Below are 17,365 nucleotides of genomic sequence, written 5' to 3'. Positions count from 1 at the left end.
AGAAAGAGTGGAGAAGACAGAGGTGGAAGGGAAGAAAGCCAACCTGGAGTAGGCTAATAAGCAGATTACCCCTATGGGCAACTGGGGTTCAAATCTTCTGGGGACTCCAGTAAACCATCTAGAAACTATCCCAGAGCTGTCTCATCCAAGGGCACGAGTGCTGGGGTATTAATCCATCAATTGCTGTTGGTCACTATCTGGGGACTCCCCAGTATTCCTGCCCAGAGAAAGTCCTCAGGCATGGCAGCTCCTCTACATGTAAGCAAGAGCTTTGGCATCTAAGGGAATGGTGGGCTTCAAGGAGCTATAGATAGGGCACCAACAGAAATTATGGCTGGAGAAAAGAAATTAGAAAATCTTGCTATGAGGTACAGGGCAGGAGAAATAAATTAACTTGGTGCTTTCTATTAGGAAGACATAAGAAATCAGGACCAATTAAAAAAGCAATAGCAGCTAGGTAATTAAAGTGCTAAAGGAAAATCTGGCATAGTGATCAATGCAGAGGTCAGTAGACCTAACCCATGAAGAACTGCATGTGAGACTCCAAAGTTTGGAGGACTTTGTGTTGCAACTTCCATCTTCACCTTCCCAACTCCTCCAGATTTCAGCTTAAATGGCACCTGCTCAAAGAAGCATTCCCATCTAGGATATCACCACAGGCCCCATGCCCAGATTTGCACATCCACTACCTAACACAATCCCTGGCACATAACAGGACGCTACAAATATTTGCTAAATGTATTTATTAGCCCTCTTCATACAAATGATGAATGTGCTATTCATCTAATTCTCTATCAGTGTGATTGGTTAACCCTTATTAACCAATTAACGACTATGTGCACAGCACTGTTGGCATATGGAGGGGATGAAGCTAAAAACAAAAACCCAGAGCAGAAGGGAATGTCCTCTATCAGTATAGCTGTAGTATCTGGGAGATGGGGGCTGGGGCTTCAAGAGAACATGCAACTATGACAAAAGACACAAGGTCACACAATCAGTAAGTGGCAGAAGAGGAATTCAAACTCAGGTCTGACTTCAAATCATGCCCTTTCCATCCTAGTGGGTTCTAACATTCTATGCTCTCCTCTGTTGTGAGTACAAATTTTGAAAAGGTGAGAATTAAACCCGACTTGATATGGAAAAAGAAATCAATCAGGGCTAGGGAATGGAAGAGGAGAGAGAAAATAAAACAAAGATGATATCAATGGGTTCACCACCAAATGGAAGGAGCAAGGGCCTAGAAAACGCACATACTCAGCTAGCAGCCAAGTACCCAGTGCTCTGACTCAGCTGACCACAGAATGACACTAATCCTAGGGGCCCTGGGTGGGGGTGCCACAGCCTGATATGGGCTGCTGTCCCAGCAGATGAGGCAGAAGTTTATCTTTAATAGCTGCTCTAGTAACAGGCATCCAGGCTGTGATATGCTTAATCTAATTTTCCTCGCCATATTTAATTCTCAAAACATTAGCCATCTGTTTCCTGAATTCATGATGACACGGCTGCCTGGTCTGTTTGCGGAGAGCGGAAGGAAAAATCCAGAGGTCTTTTCTCCACTTGTCTCTGCTAAATCCAGCAAGGCTGCAGCTGCATACCAGCCCCACATTAAAAGATATAATTACTGAGCCCAAGGTCTCCAGTCTTCAATGACATGGACAGCAGTTAAATGTACTTCAGGGCCAGGAAAGGGCAAAAACTGGGCCAAACCAGCAAACCTGCTACAATCACCCTCACCTACCACTGTTTCCAATTATTTCTCAGGTGCAAACCCAGCCTCCCACTTCTGTAACCTTATCACCTCCCATGCTTCCTGAAATTCTCTGGGAAGAGGGCCTTGTTGGAGAGTTTTCTGTGCAATCCATCTTTGCAGTGTAGGTAACTCATCTTACTTGACATATTTATTTCTCAGAACATCTCTCCACTCCACTCAGATTCAAGCTGAAAATTCAAAGTAATCCTAATCATAATCAAACTTTTGACTTAAAAAATTGATGATATTTAAGCATAATCAAATAATACTTGTAGAAATGTGCACTAAGGATCTGGTACTCATACTTGTTTTTGTGTGTGTGTGCATTTTCTTCAGGGAGTTGGGGGTGCTCACCTCATGATTGCTTTTGCTGGCTTGTTTTAAGTAGCAATACCCCATGCTTTCTTTCTGGGGAACTACAAACAGATTGTGCCATCCCAGATGAGTTCTCCTTCCTCTTCCCACAAACCATAAAGAATACATTTGAGACCATGCTAGCTTTGGGTGTTTTTGTTTTTTTGGCTAAGGTGGGCAAAACTGAAAAAACAAAACACAGCCAAACTTAACAAGGGTTCCCCCATGTACCCTTTCAGTTCCACAACCTTTTATTTCTATGAAAGACTTGCTCAACCCTGAGGTGTAGGGTGTCTAATGAAGAAACAACAGGAGCTGGGATTTGGAAAAAATATGCAACAGTGTATAAGCACTATGAGGCAGGGTCTCTTGCCTGTTATGTTCAGTGTTGTAGTCCCAATCCCTAGAATGGTGCTCAAGAAATATTTGCTTAATGGATGAATGAAAGGAAGCTATGGAACAAAGAAAGATGACTGGTGAAGATCCCATAAAGGCTCTTCCAGTGCTGACTTTAGTAACTGTAGACTGAGACTCACATAGGTCATGAAATCAATTTAGTGAGCTTGACTAGCATATATGTACATATATTTTAAAGAATGAACTAGAACAGAATAGAAAATATCTTAGTAAGGGGAAATATAGTTTTGTAAAACTGCTGTTTCAGATACATACCCAGGATTGCAATGTAAAATATGTTTCTTACTGGTTAAAAAAAAGTTGGAGAAAAATGCTTGCCTAAGGGTATTAAGACACATTCGCAGGCTCAGGCCAGGACTTCCCGGATCAGAATCTCAGGAATTTTGCACTTTGAACAAGTTCCCGTGGGGATTCTGATATACACTAAATTTTAGTATCTCTAGTCTGACAACCACTTTAGGGTCTGGAATTTCAAGCATTTAAGAGTCATGGAAGAGCTGATCAACAAATTAGTTCAACTCCATTTTCATGGCTATCACCTGTTTAAAGGGTGGGGTGGGGGACAAGCATTTCATGACCATAAATAAAATGCAATTGTCCCCTTTCTGCCTGATACTGACCTCATTGCTGGGCCATTTCCTCCCCAACTCTTTCCATACACTCACTCCAAAGGCCAATCAGACCTGTTCTAGTACAGGTTGGCCACAGAGCTTTCATCTTCCAAGATAAACAGATGAAGAGGATTTAGTTGCCAGATGTAAGGCTGGACTGGGGCCTGCAGGGAGAAACTGCTTAGCAAAGAACAAAAACTCGCAGCCCAGAACCAGTCATCAGATATCTATGTACAGCAGGTGTGGCCTATTCTACCCTAATCCTGGCAAAGCTAGTAGCCACCTGTCCTGACAACTGCAGACAAAACTCCTTGGAATGACAATCCGGCTCCACGGGAGGCCCAGGCTTCCAAAGGCCCATTGGGAATCCTCTATAGCAGCTGTCCCTCATCCTGCATCACTGAGTTCACCCTTCCCCACTCCATACCAATTAAGCAACCTCTGTTGTGTGTAAGTCCACGTACATTGGTTTCCCTCTGGGCCTCTCTTTAGGTAATAAACATAAAAGTCACCATTCTTTCTTCTCACTTCATCTCACTTCAGATATATACCTTTGAACTCAGCTTTAACAATCAAGACACTGATTACACCATTTTCAGATCCCTCTCTTTCCTCAGAACCTTCTTTTTTGCTGAGTGGAAGGAGGAAGATCTTCCACATCCACCTGAATGGGAATCACCGCAGGAGGCCTCTGCCTCTGGGACACTTTGGGTGATTTGTGCACAGGATCCCCCTGGCCCCCTGCAGCACTCACTGCCTAAGCTACTCATCTGCCGCTAATCTATGAGTCTCCATGTATTGCTGTGTGTGAACTGCTCTTATTTTTTATTGTATTTTCTCCTGAACTTGACTTGCAAATTCCTGGGAGATAGCAAAGACTCTGGAAACTTCTATCTTGTTCCCACAGTGCCTTGCTTAAAAAAAAAATCTTTTTCACTTGTGGAAGGGCATTTGGCAATCACACTCTATGTCAAAAGCTATCGGCACTGGACAAGTTAATAAAAATCTGTTCATCTTAGCAGGAAGTATCTTTCACCACATTTGGTTGGTCAAGCACCAAATTGTTAGGGCTACATTCCAGACACAAAAAATAGCAGTGAACACTAAATTTTGAAGAAAAAAAAAATTTACACTAACAGGGTCAGACTAACAATATTAAAAACAAAAGATAAAAGTCCACTAGCCTCCAAAATTGGCGTCAGGAATTTTGTCTTATTTATTGTTATGTGTCAGTGGCATGCTAAGGGTTTTACGTCACTCTCATTTAATCTTCACGATGACCTATGAAGTGGGTATTATTACAGCACTCCATTTCATAGATAAAGGAACTAAGGCACAGAAAGCTCGAATAACTTTCCAAGGCTGATAAATTCAAGAATGAGGATTCAAACCCAGAACTGACTTCACTACGACCCTCTACTGCTTCTCTAATTAATCCAACTCCTGATATATATTCTCAAACCATAAATTGGGCAAAGTTCTCTTTCCTAAAGAAAAGGCTGTAAACAAATGTGTTTTTTTTTTTTTTAATTAAAAAAGTGGAATGCATCACAAATCTGCATGTCATCCTGCCCAGGGGCCATGCTAATCTTCTCTGTATTCCAGTTTTAGTATATGTGTTGCCAAAGCAAGCAAGCAGCCAACCAACTAAACCACCAATCTATCAACCCTTCTGCAAAGGAAAACAGATGGGGGAATTTATGAATATACTTAATTACCTTGGGTCTGCAAGACTTCATCTTTAAATCTTTAATCTGTTTCTTCGTCACCATCATCCCCCACCTGATTTCAGTTTAGACTCTGATCACCTCTTCTACAGATGATTTCAACAGCCTCCTAAATTCTGTTGACTTTAATGTCGGAATATATCTGGAATCTGACCACCCTCACCCCCAATAAGACTCCAAACTTTGGCCAGGTGTGGTGGTTCATTCCTGTAATCCCAGCACTTTGGGAGGCCAAGGCTGGAGGATCGCCTGAGTCCAGGAGTTTGAGACCCGCCTGGACAAGATGGTAAGATCCCACCACCACCCCCCCGCCGCCGCCCAACTCTACAAAAAACAAAACAATTGCTGGGCGTGGTGGTGCATGCCTGTAGTCTCAGTTACTTAGGAGGCTGAGGCAGGAGAATCTCTCAAATCCAGGTGAAGACAGTGAGCCAAGAGAATGCCACTGCACTCTAGCCTGGGCGACAGAGCAAGACTCTGTCTTGAAAATATGAAATTTTAAAAAGACCCTAAGTTTCTACCCTTGACACCCCTGCGGTTGAGTCTCAACACATCAGTGTGTCCTTTTTAGAGGGTTAAATCAGGTCCCATCACAACTGTGCTCAACATTACCTCCAGCCTGATCTCTCCTAACTCTCTCCTTTGCTCATTCTACTCTTAGAATATGGCTTCCCTGTTCCTGGAACAAATGTGTCACATTTATGCACCAGGGTCTTTGCATTGGCTATTCCTTCTGCCTGGAGCTCTTTTCTCCATGATATCTGCATGGCACACTCCCTTGCCTCCTTTATGTCTTTGCTTAAAGGTCACTGTCCAGTTGAGGCTTTCCCTCAATACCTGGTTTAAAAGTGCACTCTATCTTCCCACCCCAGGACCTGCATTCCCTCTTGGCTTGTTCCATTTTTGTTTTTAGCCATAGCACTTATCACCTTCTAACATATTATATAAAAATAGTTATTCTGTTTATTGTTTTCTCTCACTAGAATGGATGCTCCCTGAGAGCAGAAATGTTTATGTTGTGCCCACTGGTGTATCTCCAGCACCTGGAACACTGCCTAGCACATGGTATGTGCTCAGCAAATATTTGCTGCATTACTGTTTTAAATAGCTTACTAGTAAGAAAAACTGATAACCCCAGGTCAATGCCTTATTTACCCTATGGCTTTTGCATACTCCAGGGTTCTGGTTCACTCTGGGAGGCACTCATTCACCTGCTTGAGAAACTAGGGGATGGGGAGCTATTAAGGAGGGAAGAAATAGTTTTTCAGTCAATCCATTCTAGTTCTAGGGGATAGATCTGGGGAGAAGGTTGGAATTATGAATCTGCTCCAATAGTTGAGGCAAGAGAAGATAAGAACTTGAGAAATAGTTACCAGAGAAAAGAGAAAGATGCAATGAATGAGTGGATGTTGGGGGCGGTGGGAATCGGACTGACTCTCAGGTTTTTGGGTTGGGTGATTAAACAGATAGTGTCAGCAGTAATGGAGACAGAACACACCAGAGAAGATAATATGGGAGTGGGAGTGGGCCTGGGGAGATAATTCTCCCCCACTTAGGTGATCGTTCACTTCAGCAGTCCACTGATAAATAACTTAAGTGATTAAGACAAAAAGCTCACTCAGGGGTACAAAGCAAAAGAATCCTACAAGAAGACCACTGCTTTATGTTTCTATTAATTGGTGGCACCGAGCTGGCCTTTAGGAAGACAGATTCCCTTCTAAGGAAAAAGGCAGGAATGTCTTCTCATGGGTTAAAATTTTCAGGGTGATTATGCACCAGAACGCACACACACACACACACACACATATATATACACACATACACACACACATATATACCTACCAAGATTCCTGCATACTTGACGACTTGCCCTATTGTGTTGAAAAAACAGCTTCAGAATTAGGCAATCTTAAAAGGAACCCATGGTAAAGATCCCTGAACAAAGGTTTCCCAACAACATAGCTAAATCCACCCTTTGCATAACTTACATTTTTACCCTCATATCCTTACCTGGAAAGTTCTCTCGATTTAGCTTAGGCCTGCGGACAATCACAAAGTCTTTTTCACTCCCTTTGCTCTTCAGCCGTTTCCGTGGGGGGCTCTCCGGGTGGCCCAGGTTTGAGAATAGTTCCTGGGGGATGTTCTCACTGTCGGGCTCCTCTTTCTCCAGGGCGGAGACCCCCATGCCTGACAGCAGTTCAGAAGTCTTGCTGGAATCCCATCCCCACGTGAAGCTGGTGGCAACGTTGCTACTCAGGTCTGGAATCTCCTGAAGGTGCTTCCTGCAGAAGTGCACAATACCCCCGGTTCCTTTCGAAAACACACCCATAAATAATTCCAAGGAAGGCATTAAAGAAGCTGCAGTTTATGTATTGTGGAAAACCTTCACAGCAGCTAACACAATCGCATTTTTTTACGTGCCCGCGGAGAGTTACCAAGAAAATGAAGAAATGAAAAGAACAAATCGAGAAGGCTCTTTGACTTACGATCCTGCAGAAGGCCTCAAGAATTTCTCCCAGCGGAGGGAACAGACAAGGAGAGAGACAGGGCAATCATACACTGATTGAAAACGGTGGCAGAAAAGCCCAATTAAGGAAGCCAGATAAAACCGCACGCTGATCCCCGCACTAAGGCATTCATCCATTCACTTTCCCCAAGAAGGGGCTAAGCAACCATTCACTTAACAGCATTACTAACAATATTAGCCAGTAGCGATATTCGCGGCCTAAAAGAATTATTAAGAGGGTCCATTCATGCTCTTCCCTTTTTGAATCCGTTTACCTGTGCATAGCGTCCGCAGGCTCGGGAGTTTAAAATACGTGCATTAATTGCAGAGCTGCTCGCCTCCCGGATTCCCGATTTGGCGCGCGGCGGCTCCGAGCGTGCTGCTCGGACCCCCAGGAGCCAGACCCGCTAAGTCTAGCAACGTTCCATCCCCACCGCGCGCGCAAGACTCTACAGCCCGCTTTGCTTCGCGGCCGCACTCTGAGGCCCCACGGCCTGCTGGGAATTGTAGTTTCCGTCCCGTTTCGTAGTCCGACGGGCTCGCCCTAACTTCCTTCCCTTGCAGCTTTACCCGCCTTCCAGATACCCACAACCCCCCGCGGGAGCGGGACTGGTCGGCCCATGGGGTAGGCGGGGAGGCGGAAGCGGGCGGTGCTACGGCTGACTGGGAAATGTCAGCCGCTGGACTGTGGACGGATTTTTCTTTCCCGGGAGCCGGCAGGCCTTCTGGTGATCACCAGCGCTGTCGTCTCTGAGCGTGGATCCCAGAACCTGAACAGCTGTGACGGCCGCCGCTTCCCCGTCCCATCCAGACGCTGTCTGGCGAGATCGGACAGTGAGCCTAAGGCGGAACGCGTGAGGCGCTTTTGAGTGTGGGGTCCGAGGCCGAGCGCAGGCGGAAAGAGAGGGGACCCGGCAGACCCCAAGTGGCCGCCGCCGCGGGGCCCACGTCCCTAGCTGCTGAGTGGGGACAGTAGCCCAGCCCGCTGGCCAGGTGAGAGGCTGCGAAATGCGGGCGTCGCACCTGTTCGTCCTTTTGCCAGGAAGCTTCTTCCTCCGTGGGGGAGAAGGCGGCCCTTAGAATTGGGTCTGTGGACAGGATCCCTCCTTTATCTGTAAAATACGCACAACAGCTAAACATGAGTCGGAACGAAAGACAGTGGTTTAATTTTAGGGGAGCCGGAGACCCCAGCGGGTCCTGTGTGGTGGGAAGGCTGCGCATGCCCTTGCAGCCTTGACAAGTCTCATAAATAGTAACAGAGGAATAAATGAAAGGACTGTATTTTGCAACGGGCTTTACCCGTGCAACGCAGGGGGCCTCCAGCAAAGCCATTTGGTTGCTTGCTGTCGCTCAACTGGCTACGTGTGTTTGCGTCGCCGCCTAAAAGCAAGCTGCTTTAAGCCTATCTCTGCTGAGAAGAGTTTGGGGGCGGTTGGAGTAGAGAGCGTGACATATTCCAGGTACAATGACCATGCGAAATCCATTGGGCAAACTATACTACAACTGTGACCCCGGGAAAACAGTGGAAGAGGGAAGGGGGATGAATTCTAAGCTTCATAAAAATGAAGATTTATAAAGTTCATAAGGAAGCATAACAGCTTCATCTCATATTAGAATATTCAGTGATGCTGTATGACACGCCCTCTGGTTTCCTTGAAAAAATGATTTACTCTATAGTGAAATTAAACTTCCCTTGCCCAGGTATGTGCTTGTTCTTTAGCTTGTTCCTTAGCTTGAAAAAGTAACTGCCTCTTGAGGAAGGAATTAATGAACTTTTAGCTTGTTCTTGAAAGGTGAGATTGGTGTAAAGAAGGGATCTGTTCACAACTTGGTTTTGATTGGAACTAGGTGCAGAATACTAGGCTGAGCTGTTCATTAAACTAATGTTGTATGGAAAACATTTTAAAATTCAATATCCTGATGTTTTACAAAAAGTGACCTTTATGTTACTTTGGCTAAGGAGAAAGCATTTGCCTTCCTTTGAAGCTACATCCTTGCCCTTAAGATTGCAACTCGTAGGAGAAAATATTTTTGACACAAAAAATTATAATTTCCTTCAGGAAAGGGAACAAAACAGAGAGAGCCTGTAAGCTAATGGAGGAGAAAGAATAAACAAAAATATTTAAGATGCCATAATGAGAATAAACAGTTTTGAGATGTAAAATAATTGGGAGAGCCCACTTCAGACATAGATCTCATAGATAGGAATCGATGAGATGATTCTAAATTTAAAGATGAGAAATAGCTTTGTTCAGTCTTGGTTTTACTAGGAGTTACCTGGGGAACTAGAATACTTGCAACAGCTGAATTAGTGAACACAAGATCCTCTCTAGGACTTCAGGGAGAGCCTGTCAGTTTTGAAAATCAGTTTAATAGTTTGCCCCGGTAACAGAAATACTTCATCTTCCTAATATGGGAATAATTTTTTTTTTTGCATTCCTTCTAATCATAACTATTGCCTTAACATAATAAATGCAAGTTTAAATTGGTACATTAGATTCTTTTTAACATAAGGAATTGTATCCATTGAAGACGAGTTTAGTAGGTACATAGAGGTTGCTATCTGGTCATAAAGAACTGTATTGTGATTGCTACTGATGTATCTTGTTTTTTCTGATTGATGTTATTTTTATTTTTATTTTTTGAGATGAAGTTTCACTCTTGTTGCCCAGGCTGGAGTGCAATGGCGCAACCTCGGCTCACCGCAACCTCCGCCTCCCGGGTTCAAGTGATTCTCCTGTCTCAGCCTTCCTGAGTAGCTGGGATTACAGACATGCGCCACCACGCCCGACTCATTTTGTATTTTTAGTGGAGAGGGGGTTTCTCCATGTTGATCAGGCTGGTCTTGAACTCCCGACCTCAGATGATCCGCCCACCTCAGCCTCCCAAAGTGCTGGGATTACAGACATGAGCCACTGTGCCCAGCCATTTCTTACATCTCTTTAAAAGGAAGAAGGCCCACCCTTCTTTGTTTCTCCATCCTGCTGTCTAGATGATGATAGGATTCCTGAAGTTCCAGCATCTGTCCTGGAACATAAGGATTAAAGCCACCTGCTGAGGATGTGGACTAGAGAGAAGGGGCCTGGGCCTCTGATAATCTGATAACTTACCATAACCACCTATCTCAAGACTTCTTTTACATGAGAAATAAATTCTGCATTGTGTAAGTCTCAGGTATATTGGACTTTTCTGTTACGTGTAGCCAAACTAATCGTGAATAATTTTTTCCAGAACTGATATTCTCTGTAGTGGTGGCAGCTACCTGTTTACATAGCCCTTATCACCCCCTATTTTTTTTTTTTTTTTAATTGCCTGTTTCTTCCCACTAGACCTTTTAAGGTCAGGGACTTTGCTTGGATTTTTGTATCCCCAGCCCCTTGAACAGAGCTCAGCAAATAGTAGGGGTTCAGTAAATATTTGCTAAATGAATGAATGATGCTTGGAACTAAGTAGATCTTTAATTCATTGCAATTTAATGCTCTAAGATAGGCAGATGGGGCAAGAACAAACGGATTCAAATTTACTCTGTTTTCCACTTTTCCCATGTAGAGTACAGTCATATATTACCCTTAAATCAAGTAATGGTAGTATAATCTGTACGGTAAAAAGTTTGTGTTAAATTCTGTATTAAACATGACTTAGCATTCTGTCTTGATATATCTAAAAGAAACAGGAGAATGTTCTAATTTGTTCCCTGTGAAGACTGAACAAAATAAATCATTAATTAACAATTTAAATTGCATTAAGAAACTGTGTCTAGATTAGAGAAGAGACATGTAATTATGATCCAGGCTCTGTAGTGAAGATGCCTCTCTTTGAGTCCCAGCTTTACCATTCACCAGCTCTGTTAACTTGAACAAGTTACTTAACCTCTCTGTGCTGTTTTTTCTGTTAAGCAAGGAAACGAACAGCCCTTTCTTACTAGGTTGTGAGGTCTAATTTGATAAAGCATGATAGGTACTAATGTTAATACAATGCTTAAAATTTCGTGAACACATGCTAAATGTTAGCTATTCATTATTTTAAATTATTATTAGGAAGGACTTTACAGATTATTCTCTATCAAAATGTCTTGCAATTTCTATATATGAAATCTTTAAGAATTCAGTAAAATTTTAGTTCTTTTTTCTTATATGCTTACATGATTACTACCTCTTCTCTTCATGCCTTGCAAAAGGTAAAGCAGTTGGTATGTATGCCACTGTCCTCAGGGGCTTGTCACATTTTGGAATTCAGGTTACCTGGTTGGTTCGCCAACTCAGCTCTTAGGTACCTTTAAAAAATATTGTGACGGTTTTTTGTTTTTTTTTTTTTTCGAGTGGGAGTAATAGTCTCTTGCAGTAGCCTGTGTCCAAAACTGAACTCTCTCATACCTGAAATCTTTAAATATGTGAATAACGATTATGTTTTGAAGATTTAAATTTTGATCATTGGTAGAAATTTGTTGACTTAATCATTCACTTCTAATTCTGGTTCTTTTGATTTTTCATAATTAGGATTTTTGAGTTGTCTCCTAGTTTTTATTATTTTGCACATATCTGAGTAAAAATACAGATATGTGAAGTTAGATAAAATTTCCAGTTGGAACCTAATGATTCATCAGACTCAGATATTTAAGTTAACAGTATTTGAGTCTGATGAATCATTAGGTTCCAGTCAGAAATTTTTCATTCAGTTTGAGAATCTTTGGTTTTGACAAAATTGTTTTCAGTGTTTTGTTTGTGTTCTGATCACTTGGTACCCATTCTCTCTCTCTCTCTCAAAACATTTGGAATTCTTCAAATTACATAATTAGCTTAACCTCTAAAGTTCCATCAAAGGATATTTGGCCTGAAAAACTTTTATCAGCCATAAAGTACTCAGGAAACAGTACTTCAAGTCATTAACATTAACATGCTAATTGTGAAACCATTATAAAGGCATTTGAAAGTAATATTTAATAATATTTTGATGATTGGGAAAAGATTGAATTGGATTTTAAATGTTTAAGACTTTCAGAACTGGTATTTTGAAGGGTACAATATGCCCACACATCGGGCACTAAAATCTGTTAGTTTTAATGAATTGGCATTTTGATTTCAAGTATAATTAAGTTTTGCTACTGTGGTGCTTAATCACGTGGAACTGAATTTTCATTTGCCTCCCCATTTTAGTATCATCATCATCATTATCATCTCCTTTCTTCTCCTTCTTCCCTAAACCTTGCAACTCATCACTTGAATGTTGGTACAAGGTTAAAGATATGGACTTTAAAACTATTATTTTCTCAAGTTAGGAAAACCCCAACTTTTATCTCCAATTTCATGGGATTCCCGGTCCTAACCTGTGTCATAAGAAGGCAATATAGTTCAGCCTGAACAGAAATAGATGGTATGGTAAACAGAATAATAAACCCCTAATAATGTCTATGCTCTAATCTCTGGAACCAGTAAAAATGATGAAATTATTCAGACAGGCCCAGTGTAATAAGATGAGCCCTGAAAAACAGATTTCAAGCATGAGGAGAATTTGACAAGCCATTGCTGCTTCTAAAATATTCAGGACCACAGACACACAGACACACATACACACACACACACACACGCAGAGAGAGAGAGAAGTGTGTGAGGAGATAGATACGTTAATTTGACGATGATGATTATTTCACTGTGTATGTAAAATATATCAAAACATCACTGTTGTGCATTTTAAATATATACAATTTTAAAAGATATGCAGAGCCACATGCAAAGACTGGGGAGAGGCCTCTAGAGCTAAGGTTAAATGCCAGCTGTCAGCTTGCAGGGGAACAAGGATCTCAGTCCTTTAACCATGAATAACTGAGTTTTGGCTTGGCTAGGTGGATCATACCTATAATCTCAGTGCTTTGGGAGGCCAAAGTGAGAGGATCACTTGAGGCCAGGCATTTGAGTCCAGCCTGGGCAACATAGCAAGACCCTGTCTCTAAAAAAAAAAAAAAATTTTTTTAAATTAGCCAGGTATGGTGGTGTGCACCTGTAGTCCTAGTTATCTGGAAGCTGAGGTGGGAGGATCAATTGAGCCCAGGAGCTCAAGGTTATGTTGAGCCATGATTGTGCCACTGCCCTCCAGCCTGGACGACAGTGTGAGACCCTGCCAGTAGCCTGACTGAGATTGCAAACTTGCTGACACCTTGATTTTAAACTTGTGTGCCCCTAAGCAGAGAACTAAGTTGAACTATGCTGTGTTTGAACTTCTGACCTATAGAAGCTATAAGATATTAATAAATGGATGTTGTTTAAACTCACTAAGTTTGTAGTAATTTGTTACAGCAGTGGTAGGATACTAACCCGAAGGTATATAACCAAATCATTTATTACTAGAATAAAGGACCCATAATTCTATTTATTCCTCTACAACCCTTTAAAGTGCTGACTATGAATCAGACTGAAAAATTGAGTGCCATAGTAAAAACATTAATAGCTAGTGTCAGGTTTAAAACTGATTCTGTTGTTTGCTTATTATGCCCATAATCTTACCACCTGAAGACTGTTGATGATTTAATATATTTCATTGTTACCTTACTCTTTTTTATGTTTACATAAAAATATGTGCCAAATTTTCAATTGCTGTTAGGATAATTTTCTGATGTTATTAAATAATCTTAACAAACGTAATTTCTTTTTTTTTTTTTAATTATACTTTAAGTTCTAGGGTACATGTGCACAACGTGCAGGTTTGTTACATATGTATACTTGTGCCATGTTGGTGTGCTGCACCCATCAACTCGTCATTTACATCAGGTATAACTCCCAATGCCATCCCTCCCCCCTCCCCCCTCCCCACAATAGACCCCCGTGTGTGATGTTCCCCTTCCCGTGTCCAAGTGATCTCATTGCTCATTTCCCACCTATGAGTGAGAACAAGCGGTGTTTGGTTTTCTGTTCTTGCGATAGTTTGCTGAGAATGATGGTTTCCAGCTGCATCCATGTCCCTACAAAGGTCACAAACTCATCCTTTTTTATGGCTGCATAGTATTCCATGGTTTATATGTGCCACATTTTCTTAATCCAGTCTGTCACTGATGGACATTTGGGTTGATTCCAAGTCTTAGCTATTGTGAATAGTGCCACAGTAAACATACATGAGTATGTGTCTTTATAGCAGCATCATTTATAATCCTTTGGGTATATACCCAGTAATGGGATGGCTGAATCATATGGTATTTGTAGCTCTAGATCCTTGAGGAATCACCATACTGTTTTCCACAATGGTTGAACTAGTTTACAATCCCACCAACAGTGTAAAACTGTTCCTGTTTCTCCACATCCTCTCCAGCACCTGTTGTTTCCTGACTTTTTAGTGATTGCCATTCTAACTGGTGTGAGATGGTATCTCATTGTTGTTTTGATTTGCATTTCTCTGATGGCCAGTGATGACGAGCATTTTTTCATCTGTCTGTTGGCTGTGTGAATGTCTTCTTTTGAGAAATGTCTGTTTATATCCTTTGCCCACTTTTTGATGGGGTTGTTTGTTTTTTTCTTGTAAATTTGTTTGAGTTCTTTGTAGGTTCTGGATATTAGCTGTTTGTCAGATGAGTAGATTGCAAAAATTTTCTCCCATTCTGTAGGTTGCCTGTTCACTCTGTTGGTAGTTTCTTTTGCTGTGCAGAAGCTCTTTAGTTTAATTAGATCCCATTTGTCAATTTTGGCTTTTGTTGCCGTTGCTTTTGGTGTTTTAGAGATGAAGTCCTTGCCCATGCCTATGTCCTGAATGGTATTACCTAAGTTTTCTTCTAGGGTTTTTATGATAATAGGTCTAACATTTAAGTCTCTAATCCATCTTGAATTAATTTTCGTATAAGGAGTAAGGAAATGATCCAGTTTCAGCTTTCTACTTATGGCTAGCCAATTTTCCCAGCACCATTTATTATATAGGGAATCATTTCCCCATTTCTTGTTTTTCTCAGGTTTGTCAAAGATCAGATGGCTGTAGATGTGTGTGGTATCATTTCTGAGGGCTCTGTTCTGTTCCACTGATCTATATCTCTGTTTTGGTACCAGTACCATGCTGTTTTGGTTACTGTAGCCTTGTAGTGTAGTTTGAAGTCAGGTAACGTGATGCCTCCAGCTTTGTTCTTTTGACTTAGGATTGTCTTGGCAATGCGGGCTCTTTTTTGGTTCCATATGAACTTTAAAGCAGTTTTTTCCAATTCTGTGAAGAAAGTCATTGGTAGATTGATGGGGATGGCATTGAATCTATAAATTACCTTGGGCACTATGGCCATTTTCACAATATTGATTCTTCCTATCCATGAGCATGATATGTTCTTCCATTTGTTTGTGTCCTCTTTTATTTCACTGAGCAGTGGTTTGTAGTTCTCCTTGAAGAGGTCCTTTACATCCCTTGTAAATTGCATTTCTAGGTATTTTATTCTCTTTGAAGCTAATGTGAATGGGAGTTCATTCATGATTTGGCTCTCTGTTTGTCTGTTGTTGGTGTATAAGAATGCTTGTGATTTTTGCACATTAATTTTGTATCCTGAGACTTTGCTGAAGTTGCTTATCAGCTTAAGGAGATTTTGGGCTGAGACAGTGGGGTTTTCTAAATATACAATCATGTCATCTGCAAACAGGGACAATTTGACTTCCTCTTTTCCTAACTGAATACCCTTTATTTCTTTCTCTTGCCTGATTGCCCTGGCCAGAACTTCCAACACTATGTGGAATAGGAGTGGTGAGAGAGGGCATCCCTGTCTTGTGCCAGTTTTCAAAGGGAATGCTTCCAGTTTTTGCCCATTCAGTATGATATTGGCTGTGGGTTTGTCATAAATAGCTCTTATTATTTTGAGATACGTTCCATCAATACCAAATTTATTGAGAGATTTTAGCATGAAGGGCTGTTGAATTTTGTCAAAGGCCTTTTCTGCATCTATTGAGATAATCATGTGGTTTTTGTCTTTGATTCTGTTTATATGCTGGATTACGTTTATTTATTTGCGTATGTTGAACCAGCCTTGTATCCCAGGGATGAAGCCCACTTGATCATGGATAAGCTTTTTGATGTGCTGCTGGATTCGGTTTGCCAGTATTTTATTGAGGATTTTTGCATAGATGTTCATCAGGGATATTGGTCTAAAATTCTCTTTTTTTGTTGGATCTCTTCCAGGCTTTGGTATCAGGATGATGTTGGCCTCATAAAATGAGTTAGGGAGGATTCCCTCTTTTTCTATTGATTGGGATAGTTTCAGAAGGAATGGTACGAGCTCCTCCGTGTACCTCTGGTAGAATTCAACTCTGAATCCGTCTGTTCTTGGACTTTTTTTGATTGGTAGGCTATTAATTATTGCCTCAATTTCAGAGCCTCCTATTGGTCTTTTCAGGGATTCAACTTCTTCCTGCTTTAGTCTTGGGAGAGTGTAGGTGTCCAGGAAATTATCAATTTCTTCTAGGTTTTCTAGTTTATTTGTGTTGAGGTGTTTATAGTATGCTCTGATGGTAGTTTGTATTTCTGTGGGATCGTGGTGATATCCCCTTTATCATTTTTTGTTACATCTATTTGATTCTTTTCTCTTTTTATTAGTCTTGCTAGCAGTCTATCAATTTTGTTGATCTTTTCAAAAAAACCAGCTCCTGGATTCATTTTTTGGAGGGTTTTTTGTGTCTCTATCTCCTTCAGTTCTGCTCTGATCTTAGTTATTTCTTGCCTTCTGCTAACTTTTGAATGTGTTTGCTCTTGCTTCTCTAGTTCTTTTACTTGTGATGTTAGGGTGTCAATTTTAGATCTTTCCAGCTTTCTCTTGTGGGCATTTAGTGCTATAAATTTCCCTCTACACACTGCTTTAAATGTGTCCCAGAGATTCTGGTATGTTGTATCTTTGTTCTCATTAGTTTCAAAGAACATCTTTATTTCTGCCTTCATTTCGTTATGTACCCAGTAGTCATTCAGGAGCAGATTATTCAGTTTCCATGTAGTTGAGCGGTTTTGATTGAGTTTCTTAATCCTGAGTTCTAGTTTTTGCACTGTGGTCTGAGAGACAGGT

At 41.4% G+C, this 17,365-nt stretch overlaps 2 protein-coding genes and 1 pseudogene across 5 annotated transcripts in view; 1 reads left to right on the top strand and 2 right to left on the bottom strand.

Moving 5' to 3' along the window:
- SKP2 (S-phase kinase associated protein 2) overlaps positions 1-7,925 on the bottom strand; it is a 31,929-nt gene extending 24,004 nt beyond the window's left edge. Inside the window, exons 1-2 of one of the 3 annotated variants that reach the window (XM_050794524.1) lie at positions 7,641-7,925; positions 6,870-7,141 (exon numbers count right to left, since the gene is read on the bottom strand). In XM_050794524.1, coding sequence (XP_050650481.1) covers positions 6,870-7,141; positions 7,641-7,648 — 280 coding nt within the window. In that variant the 5' untranslated portion in view covers positions 7,649-7,925. Of the gene's footprint in view, positions 1-6,701; positions 6,731-6,869; positions 7,142-7,640 lie in introns of those variants that run through there. The other 2 variants (XM_050794525.1, XM_050794527.1) reach the window with 2 other exon arrangements.
- Positions 4,665-4,765, bottom strand: LOC126957708 (uncharacterized; annotated as a pseudogene).
- Positions 7,926-7,940: 15 nt separating the features above from the next.
- Positions 7,941-17,365, top strand: part of LMBRD2 (LMBR1 domain containing 2) — a 56,594-nt gene continuing 47,169 nt past the window's right edge. The window contains exon 1 of one of the 2 annotated variants that reach the window (XM_050794506.1): positions 7,941-8,358. The gene's annotated coding sequence lies outside the window, so the exon portion shown is untranslated. The remainder of the gene's footprint in view (positions 8,359-17,365) is intronic. The other variant, XM_050794507.1, reaches the window with a different exon arrangement.

The sequence above is a fragment of the Macaca thibetana genome, chromosome 6, assembly GCF_024542745.1.
Source record: "Macaca thibetana thibetana isolate TM-01 chromosome 6, ASM2454274v1, whole genome shotgun sequence".
Lineage (NCBI taxonomy): Eukaryota > Metazoa > Chordata > Mammalia > Primates > Cercopithecidae > Macaca > Macaca thibetana.
Note: the sequence above shows the minus strand (reverse complement) of the source record. Positions and strands in the feature narration are given on the sequence as shown.